Here is a 22,528-nt window from a genome sequence, read left to right on the forward strand (position 1 = left end):
TCTCTCAAAAGATTCGTAAATCTAATATCCATAATATCAGTGTTGAGAAACTTTAAATTAAGTTTATTTTTTTTATACTTGTAGTACATTTGGACTTTGGGGCTAATTAAAATATACGCAATATAACATAATACGTATTATATTATCCTATGCACTAAGAAATCTAAATAATTTAATAAGTGAAAAGAGTGATTTATAGAACTGATTTTGTTGCTGACAACACATCTTTTGAAACAAAAATATGCGCGAAAACAAAAGTAATACACGGCAAATATTGAGATAAACATTTTAGACTTCATCTAGAAAATGTCAGCATTACTTTGCATTTTCTGGCTGTAAATGTTGAGTAGTCACCCGATTCCAAGGTGACTCTTAAAGTGCCCTCATTGCCTCTGACCATAAGGAGGAACTACGGGCTATCAGATGTCAACATCTGATGTCTCTGCTCAGATGACTTTGACATGACAAAAAGCTGAAGCTGACCACAGCGATGCTTTCGCTTACACACACACAGCTCACAATTCGACTAAGATTTAAAGGGGAGACTGAATAGTTTGGGGATTTTTTAAGGGCTAAAACCCCTTAAAACAGACCAAATATCATAGATAATTTATATCTTTAAAGGATATTTAATTTTATAGTTAAGGAGGACAACCAGATGTTTCTACTCCTTGAAGCTATTTGACCTAATGCTTCAATGACAATTAATTTACATAATATATTTGTAATTACTTTATGAAATAAAAATCAAACTACTGCTACTACATATTTGTACATTCAAAAGAATCAGTGAAGAGTGTTAATGTTACTTTCTGACTATGACAATCTGTGTGGATCAGTAGTCAATTATCAGTTAAGAGTAGAATAAATAATGAAACAGTTAAGGGTTTTTTTAAGGGATTACTGATTCAAACTGACTCCATAGGAATGCTTTTTGAAGATCAATATATTACCTTGTTCTATGGACCAGAATCTCTGTTGAGGGACTTGCACTGAAGAGTACTTTTGATTGCAGTATCTACAACCAGCAGTTACGAGACACATGTTTATGGTTTTTGACATCCTCAACAGGTGGAAATCTGTTTCTTGTCTCACGCGCGTTGCATCGGTGTAGCAAACGTGAAGCCATGTTTGGAAAGGCCCCAGTGTTCGTGTGCCACTGCAGCGTCCCGCCACACAGCTCTGCTGCAGCACAGATGGGGGAGAGACGCAGCCAAACACGTGCTCGCACTCAGCAGTCTCAAGGTGTAATTAGTAAAAAGCAGCTCGCTAATCAAGTGTATTCCATCTTAAAAGAGTGCTGCGGTGATGATTTATTTTTGAATGACAACACTGACAGTGCTGTTGGTACGTATTCCTACTGAAATGTGATGCTTTAGCCTGTTCAGTTCAGGTCAGTTAGGTTGATCTGAATTGAATTTGGATTCACAAGTTTACAAGTACTTTAGGATAGTTTTTTTTTCCAAGTCCTAGCTTATGATTTTGGTTCATTTTTATAAAACCTTAAGATACATAAATTTCTTGTCTTTTAACTTTCAAAATGGTACACCACTGCATTTTTGAAAAGCTTTGACCCTTTAGAAACAAACCCAATGTTTTTTTCACTGAGAAGCCAATAATGTTGTTGAGAAGAACTTAAGATTTCAAAGCAAGTCTTCAGGGGCTTTTCAAAAGTAAGTTTGCAGGGTGAGCAATTTCAGGACCATGGACAGCTGCTGCAGCAGTCTTCATCTGACCAGCACTTGAGAACTTCACGCACATTTTTCTTCCTTACAGAATATCCATGTGAGTGTTTGTGTTTTGCTGACATTTTTTTTTAATGTGTCACTGGGTGTAATTTAAACAAATCCAGCTTGTGAGTGTGTCGTGAAGCGGATGACAGCGGGGACCAGTGATTATCCAGCTGACTTTAGACCAGTCACTTTAATACCTCTGCCCACAGACACTTGAGCTGATGGAAGAGAAAAGTGCTTGTCCCAAAAGGATGATCCCTGATTGGCCTCTGAATCAATTAGGAGCAAATATTAGAAGTGGCACAATTTGTGCCCATTGCAACAAAAGGGCAAAGTGTTCTCAGTCTGCCCAGGAGACTGATAATATTCCAGCAGGATCTCTTCTATCTTAATGACTCAGGACATGCTGTGTTCGCCCTGTGCTGGGTCCACCCCCACTCCACCCGCACCCCCCAACCCTGTTTGCTCCCATCTAACGCTATAATATCGTTTTATAGCCTCTAAGACGGGAGTGTCTCCCGACTGCATAAAATTGGACACACCCACACTAAATACGCACACTTCTTATATGTTATGCAATATCTTTTTTTGTTGTGTGTGTGTGTGTGTGTGTGGGGAGGGGGCAAGTTTTCTATATGTTTATGTTGTTTTGTTAGTAAGTGTTGAGTCCCTTATTAAAACAAAGTACACGGCATATAACAAAAAGCAAAACTCCACATCATTTGGCGCTCCCCATACAGAAATTTCCAAATGAAGACCTCGCCGTCCTAAAGATGCTGAAATGTACAGCGCATTTTCAATTCAAGCGGTCAAGGTGACAGTGAGGGGCCGGATGAGGACTAGATTTTGCAGAGGTGTGGAGTGTGTGGATGCCACAGTGATCCACTAGACTGACGTCTCTCCGGTAGCGCAGACGAAGACCGCAACCCGGTTATTTCACAGACTTCAGTGCAGCCAGGCAGTCGACAGGCTCTCCTGCAGAGAGACGGAGTGGGGAATAAAAGAACTTCCGCGACGACGAGCTGTAGTTTTGCAGCATGTTCCACCTTCGGCAATCTCCGTTTAAACACACTCGCCCAGCAACTGTTTGATTTTGCTGGCGTGTCGGCTGTTATTCTCTTTTTTTTTTTTTTGGAGGGGGAGAGATTCGTTTTTACCCCCTTCGGCTGATGTAAAAAAAAAAATCAACCCCTCTGTATCAAAATGATGTGGACCTCTCATGATACTGTTGGATTTGTTTTCTTAGCCGGATTTTGTGTGCAATTCGGATTCTCCTTTGAAGGTAAGAATTGCGTGTTTTCCTCACAAACAATCGATCTCAGTGTCATCGTGTCGGGCCCATCGAGTCCCTGCATGGTGGGAGCTGCTCGGTGGGAGAAAGTGTTAAAAGTGCGCAGCCTTTCTGGAAGAGCAAAGAAGGCTGTTTGGAGGAGAGGAAAACTGGAAATATTTTAAGTGACTGCACTAAACCCAGAAAGGCAAAAGCGAGCTCACCGTGAAAGAAGAACGTTGCGTTTTGTTTTTTTAACACCGTGATGAGGAAAAAAAATGCAACTGGTGATTGTTTGAAATCAAGTGGAGAAGAGAAGGCGGATTTTTCTCTTTCTCGCACTATGTTTCATGCTAGAAATAATAGTAAAAAGATATTGTCTTTAAGAAATAAGGAACTTCTTTTAAGGGGAACCCCGCATTAAAAAAAAAAAAGTGAGCTGCAGATTTCAGCACCGCGAACAGCCGCATGCAGCAGCTGTCCGCGTCCTCGGAGCGGCCATCCAGCTGCTTCCTCTGACCGACATTCCACTTTCAAACTGCCCCTGTGCTCTTAATGCCTCCTTGCAGCTACATGCAAAACGCACGCAAGCCCATAAACATGGCTGTGGTGTCTTAATGCGGAACTGAAATGCTTTGGTATGAAAGTTTGCGTGCTCGAATATCCTCACTCTTTTTCTTTTTCCTGTATCGTCGCCACCACTCTTCCTTTAGGCTATATTCCCCTTTTAGCCTCCCTAAAACCAAACTCATCTATTATTTCTTATGCTTTCTTGTGTTTGTCCTCATTCTGGTAAAGAAGCAGTTTATTTAGTATTGAATCGTGCTCACAAAGAGTCCTACAGTGGCCACAGGATGACACAATGTGGAACGTGGACTTGGGGGGGAAATAAAATAAAAAAAACTCCCATAAAAACCTCAACCTGTTCGCAATTAAATATGTGAATAATTTAACCATAGTGCGCGACTGTGCGTTATGTAAATTCCCCGTGAAGACGCGTCAGTGTCTGTGACGAGTGTGTGTGTGTGTGTGTGTGTGTGTGTGTGGGGAGCCCCCGCCATCTCCTTCAATTAAAACTAGAACGCACCTTTATCAAGCGCTTGCTTTTAGTAACACAGCTGCCTTCACACTCATGACTGCAACCACATGCAGAACATTTAACTCATTAATTCAAGGATATTTCTTTGCGTGCAGAAATCACACAACTGTCTCCATCATATGCCCACCCACGTCCCTCACCCTTCCCTCTCTCATCTGCAGGTCGCTTCACGGATCTGCCCTCCAACATGACGGTTAAAGAGGGACAAAACATAGAAATGGCGTGCGCTTTCCAGAGTGGAACCGCGTCTGTGTATTTGGAGATCCAGTGGTGGTTCGTGAAAGCGCCGGAACCCACTGACAGCGAAGAGGACGTCAATGCTGAAGAGGTACAAGGAACCCCTTTCCCCTTTTCTTTTTATCCCCTTCCCTATCAAGAGCTGTGCGCGTTATGTTTGAAGCACGCCCACTCATCAAGGGAATAAGGGCATCCAACAAGTACCCGCGCAATTACGCACAAGCGCCTTAAGTCATCAGCGTCGTGTTTGGGCAGCAGCCCTGGAGATGTCAGCCACTCGCGGTCGAACTTTTTATTGACATATTTTCTTACAAGGAACAACGTGTTGTGACCTTCAAAAACATCTAGCTGCTACCTTGAAGAGATCAAAAACTTAAAAGTTCTTTATTTCGAACTAGATTCTCTTCAAATAATTAGGAACCACTGTTTTCATCGGCACGAGGGCTGACTCATTTAAATAAAAGAAAAATAATTCATTATTAAAGCTTTTAATATCCGTCGGTTCTCTCTTAAATGTGGATGTCCAGCGTACTTTTTTCATATTTGACCTGATATTTGTTGCTTGAATATCCCTTCTTTCCTTCAAAGAGTTAAAATGATCAGTTCACACAGTGAGCAGGGTGCAGTCTTATGAAGGACTGTTATGGGGGGGGGGGGGGGGGGGTCATTCGGGATATTAATTACATAATAAATGAAGTAAATGAGCCTGACTATTCATGAATGGATAAAAACTAGCCAAATCCATACAGTCAGAGCATACTCTTGTATATAGCCTAATCAAACAGTGCAATGGAAGTGCTTTGACATTTTGTTATGTACTGCTGTTGCATTACTGCTGGCTATGACAGCTTCTCTCGCATCCTAATAATGATCGGCTGCTGAGTGGATGAGAGCGTCTCAGTGTGTTTGCTGCATTCAAATGGATGGAAATGACTTGCTTACGTATTGTATAGCAGGTAGCTGCTTGTCAAGATTTGGAAGGGTTGGTGTATTGTCATGACAGACATCAAACGGTGCTCTTTCTATTTCTGTGACAAAAAGGAAGAAAGAGTGTGTGTGTGTGTGTATGTGTGTGTTTGACAGTATCCATGTGGCTTTAATTATTGTTCCATTGTTGCTGGGCTCTCATGGTGGCGTTGGCCAGGCTTTGATGTGGGTTTGATCCCACGTGACTCTTGGATGTTGGGCTGAAGTGGCCTATTGATGCAGACATCACATTGTTCGTCACATTTCTTATCAGGGTAGGCTGTTTGAAATGAAAGCCGCTGCGTGTGCGTTTGCCCTACAGTGTTGCAGTTTGAATGGGAACAGAGTCATGACTGTGTGAGAGAGATGCTGCTCGGGAAGCAGCTGGTCTCCTGGAAATTTAGAAGAAATGAGCAGGGCGACTTAGAATACAGATATGAATGCAAATACATATAAGCTGCATGCACGAGAAGTAAGAGCTGTCGGATCTTTGATACGATGACTTGAAAGGAGGAACAACGAGAAAACAGACGGCAGTTTCACACAAAAATAGTACAGCAGAAGGAAAGTAAGTGTCAGGTGAATGGATACTTTAGCTTCAACTAACAGCAAGCCTGGATCCGTTCTCAGCTTAACAAATGAATATTCCACTGTGTGATTTCATTTAAAGCTTTTGTGTTATATCATAAAGAATGCTACTACTAAACCCTACATCCTGACATCAACCTATGTCTACCTATGTCCACACCTAAACAGAAAACAGCAATATACAGGACAAATGGTCTGATCTTTCTCCTTTCACTTGAGTCCATTTTCTTCTCCGTCGGATGTCTTGACACAACAGCCTGTATGATGGAATTTATATGGCTAACCGGTACTCCGACAGTATTCTATGGAGTATAAACCAGATTCAGACACAACACACACAGACAACAACAACAAAAGAAAAAATTTAATTTATTTATTTACCAGATTATATGTCAGGGAACATGTATAATAAAGACAAGTCTCATGCATAGATATATAGATATAAATTGGGTGATGTGGGTCTTCCTCAAACTCGGGTCCTCTACCAGAGACCTGGGAGTTTGAGGGTTCTGCGTAGTATCTTAGCTGTTTCTTCTTGACTGCGTTCTTCTGGACAGAGACCACCGATGTTGTACCTGGAATCTGTTGTCTGCTGGAGCCATTCTGTTGTCTGCTGGAGTCATTCTTGCCATTCTTCCAGTTTGGGGATCACAGTCGCCAATTCCCCTGATTACCACCCACTGGCACCAGTGCTTTGCTTTCACTGTTGTTGTGTGTGTGTGTGTACATGTCCAATCAGACATTGTGGTGGTCAACAAACCATGGAAGAAGGCAGTGGTGATAGATGTAGCAATCCCTACATCGGTGGTCTGGTTTAGTAGGGCCCAGTCCTAGGACCAGCTTAGATACTGCACAGAACCCTCAGACACTCATGGTAGCTCTATATCTTAGTGATATAGTATGTGAATCACTTGTATTAATTAACAGAGGTGTTATATATATATATATATATCTACAGAAAAAGAAGACCCTGGTGAGCATTAGTCCAAATATCCTGGAGATTAATACGATTTTTTTTCTCAACCCTCTTTGAGATACTTTGTGGATGGAGCATTCATTAGTTGTAAGGTAATTCTTAATTTAGCAAAAAGAGTGTGTGTGTGTATTGGGGGGGGGGGGGGGGGGGGGGGCTGTATCTAAATTAATGTCTGAGAAGAGGGAATAAGGTGATAACATTATTAATATATAAATCATCGTTCATAGTTACAGTTGCTTGTTTCTTCATAATAAAATAGCATTGAACCAAAAAGTTCTTTAAGGGGCTGAAAGGTGAGAAAATCCTCTAATCCCACTCAGACAGAATCACAGATACATATATTCTGTCTCTCAGTGGTTTAAATAACAACAAAGATGCGAACAATGAATGATATTCGAAAGGATTTAGAACCATTTACTTCTACATCCTGTATGCGTATACACACTCTCACATCTGTGTGTCAGTGAAAACACACATATGTACACAGTTTGTTTGTTTTTTTATATTGGTTGTACTGTTTTTATCCCTGATCTCTTTTATGAATTTGTGTATTTCATGGCTTTAACCAGAATTCATCAACCTGAGCGAAACACCTTATGCACATCAAATCTCTTGCGTTGCATCTCCTTATGTATCTGTACTGTCCAACATATTTTTTTTTATAAACATTCCATCAAATGGAACCATTTTAGATGTCTTGTACATCATTTTATGCAAGTTTCCCCAAACTCTGCAGTTAGATGTCTACGAAGACACCGAGATCTCCATGATTAACTTGTTTATTCATTTATAAGACACATTTATCAACCTGACTTATCTAAAAGTGTTACAAAGGTGGGAAATCTTAAATCATGTGCCACCACTGTAAAAATAAGGCCGCTTTGCTCTGTCACATCAGATTTGATTAGGTTTAAGTACCACCCAGGAGTTACGTTAGAATGAAATGATGCAAACAAGGTAATGTATTTTTTTATTTTTTTGTTATTTAACTCAAACAGGAGGAAATGGTGCATTTTTGGAGGACTATTTTAAGTTGTAGATTAATCTACATTTTGTGCTCCAGTGACTTGAGAGGGATTAAGAATTCTCAGATTTCACTTAGTTTACAATACCAAACAGTTAGCTATATGATTTTCAAGTGATCAACAGAATGTATAATTTATATTATGCCAAAAAAAAAATGGGTGGTGGAGGAAAAGAACATTCATAAGATTCATGCTGCGGTGTTTGTGCTCGCTTCATGAAGTTTTATGAGAGCGTACTGGACATGGATTTGAGAAAGGATGAAACAAAAACAAATGTGTCAATAGAGAAAGCTGCTGTTTGGCTCCAGCTTCCACAAGTGGTAAATAATTCTCCTCTCAGATCATAAATGACATGCTGCCAGTTCATAATTAGGCACAAACACAGAAATACAGAAACAAAATATTCATACCTCCATGACAAAGAGGATTCATGCTGCTGACGGGATTTGCTACGCTTGTAATGTTGTTGATTCAAGTCAAAGAGTAAAGATACAAAGAGGAGGAGATTGATGGCGGACCATGAGTGTGAGCTTAACATTTGCTTTTACAGAACATGAGCAGATTGCTGTGGAAGCAACAGGTCGTCACTCGATATGACATTTTGGCTGCACTTTTTCTTTACTACAAATTGAGGCATGTGGGGAGTAATCAAAGCTTACATAAAACATCTTTGTTACATTACATTCAAATGTAACAGCAAAGTCATTTTGTTTAATTTTTAAATGCTGGTCACATGTTTAGAATCAAGTGTCCAACACGATGGTAATGAGTTTAGTGTGCCATGCTGATCAAACAGTCTTGAGTCTTGTCTCTTTAGATCCAGTATCAAGTCCACTTCTGTGGGATGCTAGAGCTCCATTTTAGGTGACTTCCCGAAAACAGCGACTGGGGTGCAGTCATGCACCACACTTCTTGTTCAGTAACCCTTTATGCATATTGCTTTGCTATTATTGTCAATTTTACCATCATGAAGCTGGTATATTAAGCTGTAGTACTGATAGGAAGATGTTGGTAGTAATATGCAACAGTATGTTCTTTCGTTGACGTGATAGTCACATAACATCATTATAGCAGAATGGAGCTTACTCAGGGTCTCAGATTGCTCTGACTGTACATTTTACAATGAAATCCAACCTTTTCCTGAGTCTGGAAGGATTGCCCCCCCGTCCCGTCCCCTCGAGGATACAACGGAGATACAGGAAATAGAGGTACAACAGAGCAGGACTACGAGCTAAGCTTCACTCTAACACCCAACCCAGCCTTCCCAATTCTCTGCCCCTATCTCACGGTCACTTACAGACCAGATTGGTGAGATAAGATTGTCGATCATTTAACACATCCTGGCCAACTGTTGGCTGATAATAACAATTCCTAGCTGCACTTAGACACTCTAAGTGCTAAGCAGGCAGGCCTGTTGAAGTCAACCCTGTCCAGATTCAACAAAAACATAAACCTTCCCACGTGATAGAAAAACACCATTGATGACATACACCAACATCACAAATGCTTACAAAGCTGACCATCTTGACCTTTCAGACCATGTAACTCACTTTCTTGCCTCTGCATATAAAATCCTAATCTGCAAACAGAAACCAACAGTTAAAACAATCCAGATGTGGACTGAGGAGGCCCACACAGCAGTGCAGGACTGCTTTAACATCATTGGTTGGAATATATTTGCTGAGGATGCAGAACTGGAGGGACACACATCAGCAGTTCTCTCATACATAAACTTTAGTGTTACAAATGTGACTGGAACAGAGACAGAAGGCTCTACTCAAAGCGTATCTAACTCCCTTTTGAGAGTTAAACAACACATAACATGGGTGCAAAGTAGCACAAGTCACAACAGGGCTGTATTTAGTCTTGGGTGTGTTCTAGGGGGCCCCTGAATTAAACCAATCACAGTGTCACCTTTCATTCTCAAAACATCGACACTCATCTTTGCTGAGGCACAGGTTATGTGGCTCTTGGCTGAAGGCCCTCTGCTTCTGCTGTCTCCCAGTTCCCTGTCCACCAACAACTGCATTTGACTGCATACGATCAAATGCGACAATATTTAAGGAGAAGTGCTGCTGCGTATCCCCGTGTGTGTTAAAGGCCTGGCGATGTAAGAGGACTGTGGTGCGTGAATCGGACGTGCCAGATCATAAAAATGATTATTGTGATTAATAGTGGATGCAGTGTGGGTGGGTGAAGAAATATATCTTTAATGAGAAAAATATTAATTACATTACCTGCAGCGATCCCTACAGCAGCAGAAAAAATAAGTGCGTCTGCTGTCACTACTATTTACGCAAGGGGTACGGCAGCTTAACTTCTTGATTATTTAAATCTCTTGACATGCTGGCAAGAACTTATGTTAATTAATTTTCTGTATTCTTGTACATATCCATAAGGTCACGCACACAATCCAGCTTCATTAAGTCAAACTGTTTGGAGCATAGCAGCCGTCCTCCTGATAAATCCTGAGGCTCTGGTAGAGATGGGAATCTGTAAAATCAGAGACAATAATTAGTTTAGGTGAATGACAACTGGATGAACATGTACGTGCAGATTCGGATGATGTCAGAACTGACCCGTGCATCGCTAGTGTGTAACAAGCAGAGTGTGCATCCATTGTGAAGCCACGTATGCAGGTGCGTCTTACCGTCTAAATAACGCACCCATTAAATAGGAGGACAAAACTGTGCCGCTGACTTCAGAGCAGATTTTCATTTGTCAGGGGGCTCAACCGCTTTCTGCTGCAATGTGCCAAGATAACAACAACAGCAGTGGACCCCACACTTCATCTTAAGACCAACACATGGGAAGCACAGATAGGTGCAAGTGCATTTGCTATTTACACAGCATAGGCGCTGTTTGGGAAAATAGCAATTGCATTGGTCAGATGCTAGTAATGACACTTGTGCTGTGCTGTGGCCCACTTTGTGTGGACCAGAATGTTCTTTTTTCAAGAACTAAGCCTTGTAAGCTTTGTTCACCCTGCACTGCCGCAAAGTCCCACACGTGCACACACAAACACACTTATTACATACAATTTTTGCACATCCCAAACTATATGCTTCTATCTAACCACAACTGTACCGTTTTGATCACCTTGTCTTGTTTTTAATGTTTGTCTTGCTTTCATTTTTACTGGATATTATTTGAATTTACTTACTAAACTTTGTTTCCATACATTGCTGAAGAGCTGCTAAACAGAGTTTAATTGTTCCGAGCACAATGAAAATAAAGATCTATTTTATCTATTCTATTCTATTTTATTCATTTATTTGTTTATTTAATTTTGTTGACTCATCTCCTCCATGACTCAATACTCATGGATAAAATCAAACAAAGTCAATTCAAGTTACAGGTGAGAATGGAACGCCAATGTAGAATACACACATTATTGATATTTAGCGTCCAGGGGCCAAAGGGACCACCAAGCACAGCAAGGATTGGTGAGTGATGAGAATGACCTCACAGTCTACAGGCAGATGCAGGGCTGGAGGTGGGGGTTATTATATTTGTTTTATATTTGTTCATGCAAATCTCATATAGAACAAAAATATTAAAATATTTAAAAATATTTAAAATTTCTATTTATATGTTGACATATTTTGTCAACTTCATTAAAATTCATTGCTACTTTTCTACATACTGAGTTATAGTAAGGTCAGAAGAAAAAGGAAAAGAACTATTGTTTTTACAAACAGACCAGTTGGGTATGTTTGACCCCCAAAACACTGAATACAAGGTCACAAAGTCGGTGTAGCAGAAACATCAAGTTAGCTGTCTGAACTAATTCTAGCAGGTTCTGTTTATTCATTAAGTTTATTCATTGTGACTGAACAAACAGATAAACAAATAAATAAATAAAAATGACTTGAAAGCCCAAGCAAAATTCTTAAAACCATATGCAAGTATTTCTACTTTTGGTTTTATTTATTTATTTTTTGCAGTTGCATCTATCTTATTGGTTATCATTAATCTTCTCTGTTGGCTGGCTTGAAGCCTGTGATGATAAACTGAGCAGTTATGACCAAAAAATTGTAAATCACATCATGCTGGACATCCATATCAACACCATCTATTCATCTAATCCTCAGGCCACTGCCTAACCACCACATATCTATCAAGATAAGATCTGTAGTTACTCTTATGATGTCATACATAAAAGTCAGAGGTGAAAACATGGTAATAAATATACAAACATGAAATAAGTACACCCCGAGGCTGTGAATTTCTGCCATGCTGCTTTAACCTCCATCATAGAATCAGAAAGCATAGAGAGAACAGAATGCAGCCTCCTGGGTAATGCTATTAGCTGAAGGCTATGACACAAATGATGGACAAAGGGTTTCGAAGGCATTTCAATTTAAAAATATATTAGTGAATTCCCTTTTTAGTTTCAAACCCTAAATCCCTCTTCTTCTGAAGAGGTGGATTCGATTCTTCTCGGGGTTTGATCTCTCTTTTTTATCCTGCTAATCCGACTGCTATTGTTTGCCATAAGATCAATTTATTGAGTAAATCTTTACAACCCTGTCCACTCGTAATTCTATTTGGTGTCGGATTATGTTTGGATATAAGGGGGAAAAAAAGGAGAAAAGCCGAGTTACATCTGTAAAGGTAACTCAGCTGATCCTTTCAGCCACTGCTCGGCGAGTTTGCAGTTAAGTATTTATATTTCTGCCTAGGATGAGAATAAATACATGAAAAATAATAACAGCTTAGAATCAATTTACTTCTCTCTGTAGCTGGGGTGGGGGTGGGGTTGGGTTGCGTTGGCGATCACTTTAAATCTGGAATATCAGAAAGCTTGACAGTATGAATTCTGAAGCTGGATCAAGCGAAGGCACAAAGAATCCGAGATGATGGAGACTCAACGCAGATGTGTGCTGTTTAAAAATTCATACTGCACTTCATTCCTCAAATACCGCCCAGAGTGCTTGAATGGCTAGACTGCTGCTTGATTCAAACCTGGATTTATCTGACCCAGGATATACTAAAAATTGCCATGATGTATCTGTAAAAGTGAGGTGAATTTAAAAAAAGATAAGCGGACATGATGCGAGGCTGCCCTCAGATGAAAAATAGGGATCAACTGATGCCTGCAGTCAGAATACAAATGTCCATTTACATAAAAATCCACCTGGGAACTTTGACCAAGATACACTTAGTCCACAACAAGCTTTACCCCTCCTAACAAGTGAGTTTATAAATCCGGTGGGTGTAACAGCAAGGAAGCATAAAATCCATTGGCTGCCGCACTCTCTGAGTGACCTTACTGTCTGCCTCTCCGCCCCTCCATCACTGCTTGACTGCAGCTCGTGCAGCTTCTTCCAGCAACACTCTTGCCGAGATAACTGCACCAGGAATCAGTACGATGCACCAGGCGTAGTCCCGGTAACCGCTCTCATCAGCCCCGACGCCTGCCTATGCACACACAAGTATGCAGTGGTTTTCCAAATGGTTTGCTGTGAATAGGAGTTCTTCACAGAAGGATGATGTTGGTGCTGCAAGCATGTACAGACACATGAAAGATCCTACTGCTTTCATTTTCAACTAGTGGTCTATAGACCACTTGCCTCAATGCTCTACTGCTGTCATCAGTCTTGGAAAGAAAAGTATCCTTTTAAAACCATAAAAGGCTGCTGCATCACCGCATTGTGCTGCTGGAAAACTGGCCTTATGTTAGTAGTGTCACATCCTTACAGCTTCTGTCGATGCTATGCTATCTAATGTTCATAATCTAAAATAAAGATAACAAATAAAGATAATAATGTAATGTACAATCATACAGCCTTTGTTTTCTTTTGGTTTCAGAGCCCCAATACAGTCAAATGGTTTAAAGTCACTAGACATATGTTAAAACTGATTTCTGTTTGATCAATCAAACTGTTTCAAAATGCAAGACCATAACAATTATGGATAAAAGTCTGGGTTTCACTTACTCTTCATTTATCTGGATGCCACTGAATTGCATGAAAACGACAAATGATTGGTTTCAGCCTCAAGTTGACTGGTTCATTCTGAGTTTGACATCCAACTGAAATTGCAATTAGTCTTCCAACTTTGTGTCAAAGTGACTTCTAAATTATTTTTTTTTTTAATACTGAAGGAAAGAAAAAGGTCTGAGTTGTGAGATTAATCAGAAGTGTCCTTCTCGCCTCTTAGTAGATGTACGTGTCTGATTGAAGCCTGACAAGGGCATGGCGCGACACTGCAGACAAACTGGTCCTGGGAACAATGAAACAGACAGTGTTTAATCAGCAGCGGTACTGAAGAATAACATTTACAAAAAATGACCTAAACTGACATTTGACAGGTTGTTATGCTGTTACAACTGACTAGCTAATTAGCTCGCCAGCCTTTAAACACAGAAGTAGTTAGTAGTTATATCTGGCTTTATACCTCACTGCTTTGTGCAAAAGCAGTTTGAAAAGAAATTATTTTATCAGCTACATGAGAATCAAGCATTCTATTCATGAAAATGTTAAAATTCCCATTTAATTTTGTTATATAATACCAGTGTCAAGGGTTGTTTTATTATGTTGAGTCAGTTTCAATAAATTAAATAGCTTGCTCTGATTAAATTAAATTAGTGCAAACATTTATACAAACCTTATGTGTTTGTTTAGTTAGTACATATAAAGTTAAGGGGGACTTCTACATGAACATGATGTGTTCATTCAAATGTTTATTATTTACATATTACATGAAAGTAAGGCATTTCAAATGGATTACTCTGTCTCCTGTAATACATCACACCCCAGTTGTTTAATTTATACACGCTGACTCAATATAAATATCATACTAACTCTGCATTAAATGCAACCCTTTACAGGGAACTTTATAAAATAATAAGCTTTGCTAAAATAAAAGAAAACAAATCTCAGTGAGGACACAAAATGTCATTTACAGAGCATAGCACACTCAAAATAAACAAGTACTTAAACTCATTTAATTGTGTTACAGATCTTTACTTTCATTTTAATAAAGGCTCAGCACATTATTAAAACAGCTGCTCAGTGTCATTTTTTAGGAAGCGTTACTCAAACAGGACAAAACAGTGCATTTCTCAGGGACTATTCTCAGCGGAGGATGAATCTACATTTTGCTCTCGAGTGAGTATTTGGGGCAGCAGGACAGTGTACGTGGGATCAAAGCAAACTACAATGTGTGTGTTCATGGTAATGAAGGAGCATGTCATCCAGTGCAATAGTGTGGATTACTCATATGTTTTTAACATTTTTTGGACAACAATGCAGCTCTATGGCACAGAGAAAGAAGATGTACCAGGCTTTTTACTAGTTACGTTTATTGTTGGTTTGTGTGTTTTTGTTATCAATATGTGACATAAATCAAATAAATAAATAAATAAAAATATAGAATATTGCCAGTCTTATGCATGCAGAATAACTGAACTGTTAAAAGTATTGCTTGGTGACTTGTGACTAATGGACAAAGGCATTGCTGGAGAAAGGTTATGCCAGAGTTTTCTTGTTAGAGGGCATTTATTCTCTCGTGATGGCAATGGAGTGTGTTATGGAAGATGATTGACTGCTCTGGTTTCACAGAAAATGACAGACGGGGCTCTGTCAGCCAACTCTGCCAATGCTATACTTCTCCATATTGATAAATCAGATTCAGATGCCTGTCCGCTTTTCTCTTCTTTGAAAATCAAAGCGCTGGAATGACTCATTGGACTGTCACGCAATACAAACATAATGTGTTTTGAAATTTGAAGGTCACAGAGAAGATTTTTTACTCTTTCAAGGATTTCATTTGTGTTTGGATTTGCACATTTTTAATTTGCTCTGCCTTTTATGGTATTACGGCACATCTCCTCCAGCCCTGCAATTTCTGTGCCATTTTTTTGGTCTGCAACACGACTTGATCTCACATGAAGATGTAATATTCACTGTTGTCAAATAGGTTAAAAAAGTAAAACATATTTGGAAAATGTGCATGTGCACACATTCAAATCAGTAAATAAGTTTAATAGATAAGGTTCCTTCTTTTCCTTTCCCTATTTCTGCAAAACAAACCAATCTTTTCCTCTGAAGTCTGCTTTCTCACATGCCAGGAAATGATGTGCAACTTTAAACGGCTCTGTTGTTGGGTGCGGGGCAGCTTCAAGCTCACTCGCTGTAGAGGAATGAGATGAGGGAGGGAGGGATGAAGGAACAGGCAGATGGAAAAAACATATGGGAGGTGTGATGCAATAAGGATACAGGAAGCCTCTGGGGAAATATCTGGAAAGGATTCATACATGCATGCAAAGCCAACCATCATTCACTGCCCCATGTGTGTCTGCACAGTTCTGTGTAGTGGCCGGACTGTATGACACAGCACAGTAGATTAACAAAGGTAGTTAGCTTAGTGACTCATTTCACACTGTTTGTAGCTTCTTTCCATCTCAACATTATTTTCTAAAAGGTTTTTATGCTTTGGGTAGAGATAAGAATTATTGGATTCTGTGATTGTATTCTTGTGTTTCAGGAATAAGTACTCTTTTCCCAATTATTATAATATATATATAATTATTTTATTCCAAGGTATTTGCACACTTAACTCTGCAGTGAGAGACAGCATGGTTTAACTGGCATTGCAGTGCTCTTTGAACATCAGCTATGAGCATTCAGCCTCATTTCATCAGCCTCCAAAAACAGTAAATGGACTGTGCACTTTGTGTTTAACATATAACTGTAATCATATCACGTTGCTTGTCTGCCTTCCGGCACTGAATCTAATGTCTGCTATCCTATATTTTAAGCCAAACACATTTCTTTTTAATACATTATTAATGAAGTACGTTCAGTTATAATAGCTTTTTAAAACAGTTTGTTTGGTTGAAATGCATCATTCAGAATAAAAACAATCCAGCAGCATCAGGCAGGAGCATTTTAAACACACAAAGTGAAAGTAAATTTCCTATTGTTTTACGTGATCCTGTCCTCGGCTCATCTGCAGAGATTCATTTCCTCGGTACAGGTTCACTATGAACAGTTTTCCTCAAAGCGAGAAAAAAACTTACATAGCACTTTCCAGTTAAAGAAGAAGTCACAGATGCATTCGAATGAATACATATAGAAAAAACAAGCAAAAATTGGTAAAGAGCAAAGAACAAATCAGCGCAAGGGAGCGTCAAGAAAATGCTTTGGGAAACAGTTTTCTGATCAGACTGTTCCATAGGAGTAGGAGCAAAAAATGCTCTGTCACCACAAGTGATTAATGATGACTGGGGCAGTAGAGACCTGGAAGAAGACCTGAAAGGGTTCACATGGCACTGTTTAAGAAATTCAAGCCTAAATAGTGTAGCAAAGCCAGCACTGGGAGAACATGAGAACCCAATTTCTTATTGCGCAGCAGAATTTGGAGCTAAATGCAGAAGTAGTTTTGCTCCTTGGCCTAAACAGTAATAAACTGCATTACTATAGTCAAGACATGAGATGTAGTTTGGCAGCATTTCTTAAATGAGCTTAACACAACTGAATATCTGACTAGACATGTCTCTCAAAGCTCAACTAGGAGTCAAAATGGTTTGTGGAAACTGTCCTTGAGTTCGCAGCCAAGGAACCTAAGTGCTGTTAAGAAATCTGTTCTGTTCTTTGCTGCAAAGGTCCCATTTGGTGCAAAGTCCTTTACAGATAAACAGAGACATTTGACATTCATTCAAGCAATTTTGTAAAATGAAACTGAGAGATGACAAAAAAATCCAGTGAAATCAGGTGAAATGTGTTCTTTCTTCCAAGTCTTAGAAACTAGAAATCAGAATAATGGGATTGACTTGCACAACTTTGTGTAACTTTTCCCCTTGGACTTTTCGCGTGGATTCAATAAACTAACACTACCATAAAAAAACACACTGATTGATCTAAGCTTGACAAGAAGCCTTGAGAAGACGTAAACTAGACTGATTTAATCCTGTCTTGACTTAGGCTTCTGTATATCTGTAGTAGTTGAGTAGCTGAGAAAAGATTACTTTATTAATCAGATCGTGACTCCTCGAATTCAGCTTTCACCACATTGAAAGAAGCTTGTTGAATGTAATGCAAATAATTGGCTGTACAGTATAGAATTTATTAGGATCCAGCTTTTGATTACCCAGTGAACACCAGTATTCACTCTCCTTTTAGCTTTTTTTTGTTTTCCATAAATTCTGAGAAAAAGATCTGGCTCTTTAACTGCTAAGTGCTCCACCATGTTCACCTTCACAAGCTAGCTGCTATCTGTATCTGCCTGCTTTGGTGCATTGTGGGCTTTGGAAACCAAGAGAATGTGCTAAAAACAACAGCTGCAGAGTTGGTGATGATTCACTGTGGGTTCATCACTACAAACGACACCTTTCAAAATACACGTGGTGATTTGATCCATTATAAAAATTAAGTTATGAATTGTTGCAGCTTTAAATATCATCAGAAAAAAAAAAATTAAGAAACTCTTTTCAATTTTTCATTTTATCTCCATACCTAGTTATAAGTACTTTTGTTTATTTTACAAAAATTATATTTTTAAAAGAACTTTTAATTTAATTTTTTTTTTTTTCCCTGAAAATGATGTGCCAGACATCAGATTAGGACATAAAATGTGAAAGCTTTCATGAGTACAAAAATACCAACATGGACATTTATTTTGGCCCAATTTGTCACGAACTTCAAACAAAAAAAACAGCCTCACTTTAAAGCAGTCGGCCACAACACATATGCTCAATTCTTAAAAATCAAACAAATGTCTATAGAGTGCACATCAATCACTGATCTCACATGTCTATATATTTAATGTAACCAATATATTTACCAACAGCTTTTCTATAATCCGCCATATTCCTTTTGGTGCTTTAATCAGCAGCAGTTAATGACCAGTGATGGCAGAAAAAGGGTTTACACACATCACAGAGGGACAGGAAATTAAAGATGGATTAGGGAGATGGTTTATCCTTGCTGTTTGATAGCAGAAGCAGATTATAATACATGCCTAATGATGGAGGTGTTAAGGTTGTGACTGTGACTTTAACACCATGGAAATCAGCTTATGTACACTATTTTCTTCACATTGATCTGAATGCGCAAGCTGCATTTTATATCCTTTATTGCTGATATGGCCATGAGGATTACACTGGAAATAGGACTTGCTTCTAATGCCTAATGTGATGCTTGTATTCATTTAAAACATCAGTGCTTCACTTGTACACTGGGTGATGGTTTATCATAGGTGGGTTTTAAACTCCACTTTGGCTCAAAAGCAATCAGTGAACCTCCTTCAGTTTCAATATTCATTAAAAGTTTTTCTATCCTGCTAGTGGGAAACCTGAGCACACTGAACATCACAGACTTCTACTCAACAAACGGCTCGTTGTTCATTTATTTGTTCTGATTAAGCATGGCATTGTACTTATTTTCCTTGTACACAAGGCTGGAGAGCCCACTGTCACAGATACATGATTGCAAACAGCAAAGTCAGTTTACTGGTTTTGATATCAGCACTGGTAACCACCAAGCATCTGATCCTCCACCAGACGGAGTGGGGTGAGGGCTGGGGGTGGGGTTGGTGGGGGGGGGGTGGTCTCATATCTGCCACTGCAGATAATTCAATCAATGGATCCTTTGCTGTCACTGTTCCTCTTGACCCCTTCGTTACACTGTCACCAAAGGGAAACAGAATCCATTTGGTGTCACAAAAGCAGTTGTCAGGCTCAAAGAAGTACTTTTCAAATTGAATCAGAGGCTTCTCTAAATGCCTACAGATGATGCCTTTGATGTCAGCTCCGTTGGAACGCTCATCCATTGTTGGAAACATTGCCAAGTTGCAGCCCTTTGCTCGCTCTGTCACTCTTTACTATGATATCTGAAGCAGGGATTTATTATTTATTTATTTACTCAGTCTTTGATGACTACGCTTTGCACTTGTACATTTTTTTAACTTTAACTTTAAGGACATTTTGGGAGGATGAAGAGGTCTACCTTACATTTCAATTACCTGTGTAATAGGTTAAGGCCTCTGTATACTTAGCGTTTTGTTTTATATGCAGTCACCTAGAGAAAAAGCTTTCAGAGCAGAGCTTGATCCTTGGGGTTCAAGCTGAAATTAGCTGAACTTTTCAGAAAGGTGCTGGGGACGTCACTGTCGCTCTTTTTCAGACAGCCAATCATATATCAAATAGAAATGGGTTCAGAGTCTGTCTATCCTGAGCTTTATCACATAGAAAATGACCATATCAGAGACAGGAAAGCTCATTTGTGGGAGCAGGTTGGGCTGAGCGTCGGACGCTGAGTGTTGCTGATGAGCTTTTATGGCCCTACGAGCTGTGAGCTTGTTGTTCTGTGTAGTCAACCCTCTGCAAACATAGAGCTGAGTTAGCAACCCAGCTCATGTCAATCAAAACCAACATGTAGAATTTTTTATTTTTTTTGTATTACCTCACATGTGCTCTCCAGTACCCTGCCAGCACTTTTAAGCAAAAAAAAAACAAAAAAACAAAACAAACAGTTCTATGTGGACATAGGACCTTACATCTTATAATAGTCCATTCTTTCCAGTGTCTCACATTTTTTTATATTATAGTTTTAATGTAAAGGTCCATTTCTCCATATAATTTATTTCATTAACATATGTAGTCCAGTCTTCATTGGAGGGTTTGGCTGTAGTCATTTGCATGTGATGGCTTTCTTGCTAACAGCCAAGAGTATTTTAAAGAGGTAGTCATCCTGAGGTATGAGTTTGTCTGGCATTATGCCCAGCTATAATGTGACAAAAGGACAATCAACTTCTATTCCAAAAAAAAGTTATTTCTTTTGCAGTTTTTTGCCAAGACCATCAATTTATGAAGTGTTTAATTGCTTCATGTAAGGTATGCATCGGACTCTTACATATCTGTAAACTCACAATGTGATGCAGATTATCCATTTCGATTCAACAGTTGTTAAATATCAGTATTTAATTTTCGTTACCACAACTTCAGGAATAATTGTCCACACACACACACACACACACACACACACTCATCAGGCCCTTAGTATTGTGTTAAAGACATCTTTCTGAACTTGGAAGGCCTCCTTTTAGATTGTTGTTCCTTCTTATCTCCAACAGATCTTGCAGTCCTCATTAAGACAGTCATTAATCTTAGCTATACACAGTACGATATACTGCCAATGTTCTTGATTAATATATTGATGCTTTGAATAAATATTGGCTTAGCTGATGTATTTATTGCCTGTAGGTGTGAATGTGAGTGTGAATGGCTGTTTGTCCATATGTCAGCCCTGTGATAAATTGGCATCCTGTCCATGGCGATCCCACCTCTCACCTAGTGTCATCTGGGATCAGCTCCAGTACCCTGCGATCCTGCAAAGGATAAGTGCTCATCGATAATGGGTGGATGGATGGACAGATGGATGGGTCATTGCTTGCATTTATGTGTGCCGGCAGAGGCAAGGAGGAAAAAGACAATGCGGGTTTCAAAACAAAGGAATGCATTCAGCACTTTTGTTACTCCTCAAGGAATTGATATCATTTTAAGCTGCATTAATGACACCCGATTAGCTCATGAAAACACGAATGTGCGTATTTGCTTTCAGATTTTCTCTCACTGCACCTAGACAAGTGAAAACAGTTGAAAGAAGCAACAATGAAATTTCTTATTCTACAGCAGCAACTCATTGATCCTCACCACATGACATTAGGTCTGGTTTCTTCATAAATGATTGAGTTATATGACACTCCACTACATTTTAGGGTAATAGTATTAATAATAATTCACGTTGTTGTAGGCAGATATAAAGACATTCTTAGGCTTTATTATATATATCTCTACAGTTAGCGACTTGTTCTTTGAAGACATATTACATGTTATTACAGCTGTGATGGGTGCTTCTGATGTAGAGTTACATTAATAAGTTGTATAAACACAACAAGACTCCTATGATCATATTTTAAACATCTTATATTCATCCTACTGGTTCAGGAAACTTCATAACAAGACCTATAAGAAATATAACAGTGAAAGTGAGCGGCAAGACCTTGGGAGTACAGCAGAGTATGCTGTCTGACCCGTTTAACAGACAGGTAGGGAGGAAGGCTAAAGCTATCCTATCTGACAGCTCCCATCCCCTATACTCTGAATTTCAGATCTTGCCCTCTGGCTCTCAGTTCAGATTCTGCCCTGTTAAGAGTAACAGGTATAAACACTCCTTGATCCCCACAGTCTTTTCTCTTCTGAATGCAGGCCAGGGGAAGAGACAGTGAGTCTTTAGGCTGCTCTCTCAGGCTGCACGTGTAGTGAAGTTGTAATTAAGAGGTTTGTTAGAATGATAACGCCTGACTATATTGCAACTATGATGATGATGATGATGTCTATTTTATGACGCTGATTGTGATATGACAGCAGGGATGCTGATTTTGTTACAAATATGCCTGGTCACAATGCATTTAAATTTATTTTTCTTGTTGTTTTATGGTTATATTCTATGACTATTTATTCAATTATGCCTAATAATTATGCCTATTATGCTGTGACTTAGTACACTATGACACCTGGACACCAGTGGACAAGACCATTGCCGTAAAACCAATTGCCCTCCTGGGGACAGAATTAAAATTAAAAATGAAGTAGAAGTCAAAATGTCCTTATTTATATCTGCTTAC

General features: G+C 39.3%; 1 protein-coding gene across 1 annotated transcript in view; it reads left to right on the forward strand.

Annotated features, from left to right (window-relative positions):
- The first annotated feature begins 2,394 nt into the window (after positions 1–2,394).
- vstm2a (V-set and transmembrane domain containing 2A) overlaps positions 2,395–22,528 on the forward strand; it is a 71,180-nt gene continuing 51,046 nt past the window's right edge. Inside the window, exons 1-2 of the mRNA XM_046371647.1 lie at positions 2,395–3,015; positions 4,264–4,430. Coding sequence (XP_046227603.1) covers positions 2,937–3,015; positions 4,264–4,430 — 246 coding nt within the window. The 5' untranslated portion in view covers positions 2,395–2,936. The remainder of the gene's footprint in view (positions 3,016–4,263; positions 4,431–22,528) is intronic.

The sequence above is a fragment of the Scatophagus argus genome, chromosome 18, assembly GCF_020382885.2.
Source record: "Scatophagus argus isolate fScaArg1 chromosome 18, fScaArg1.pri, whole genome shotgun sequence".
Lineage (NCBI taxonomy): Eukaryota > Metazoa > Chordata > Actinopteri > Scatophagidae > Scatophagus > Scatophagus argus.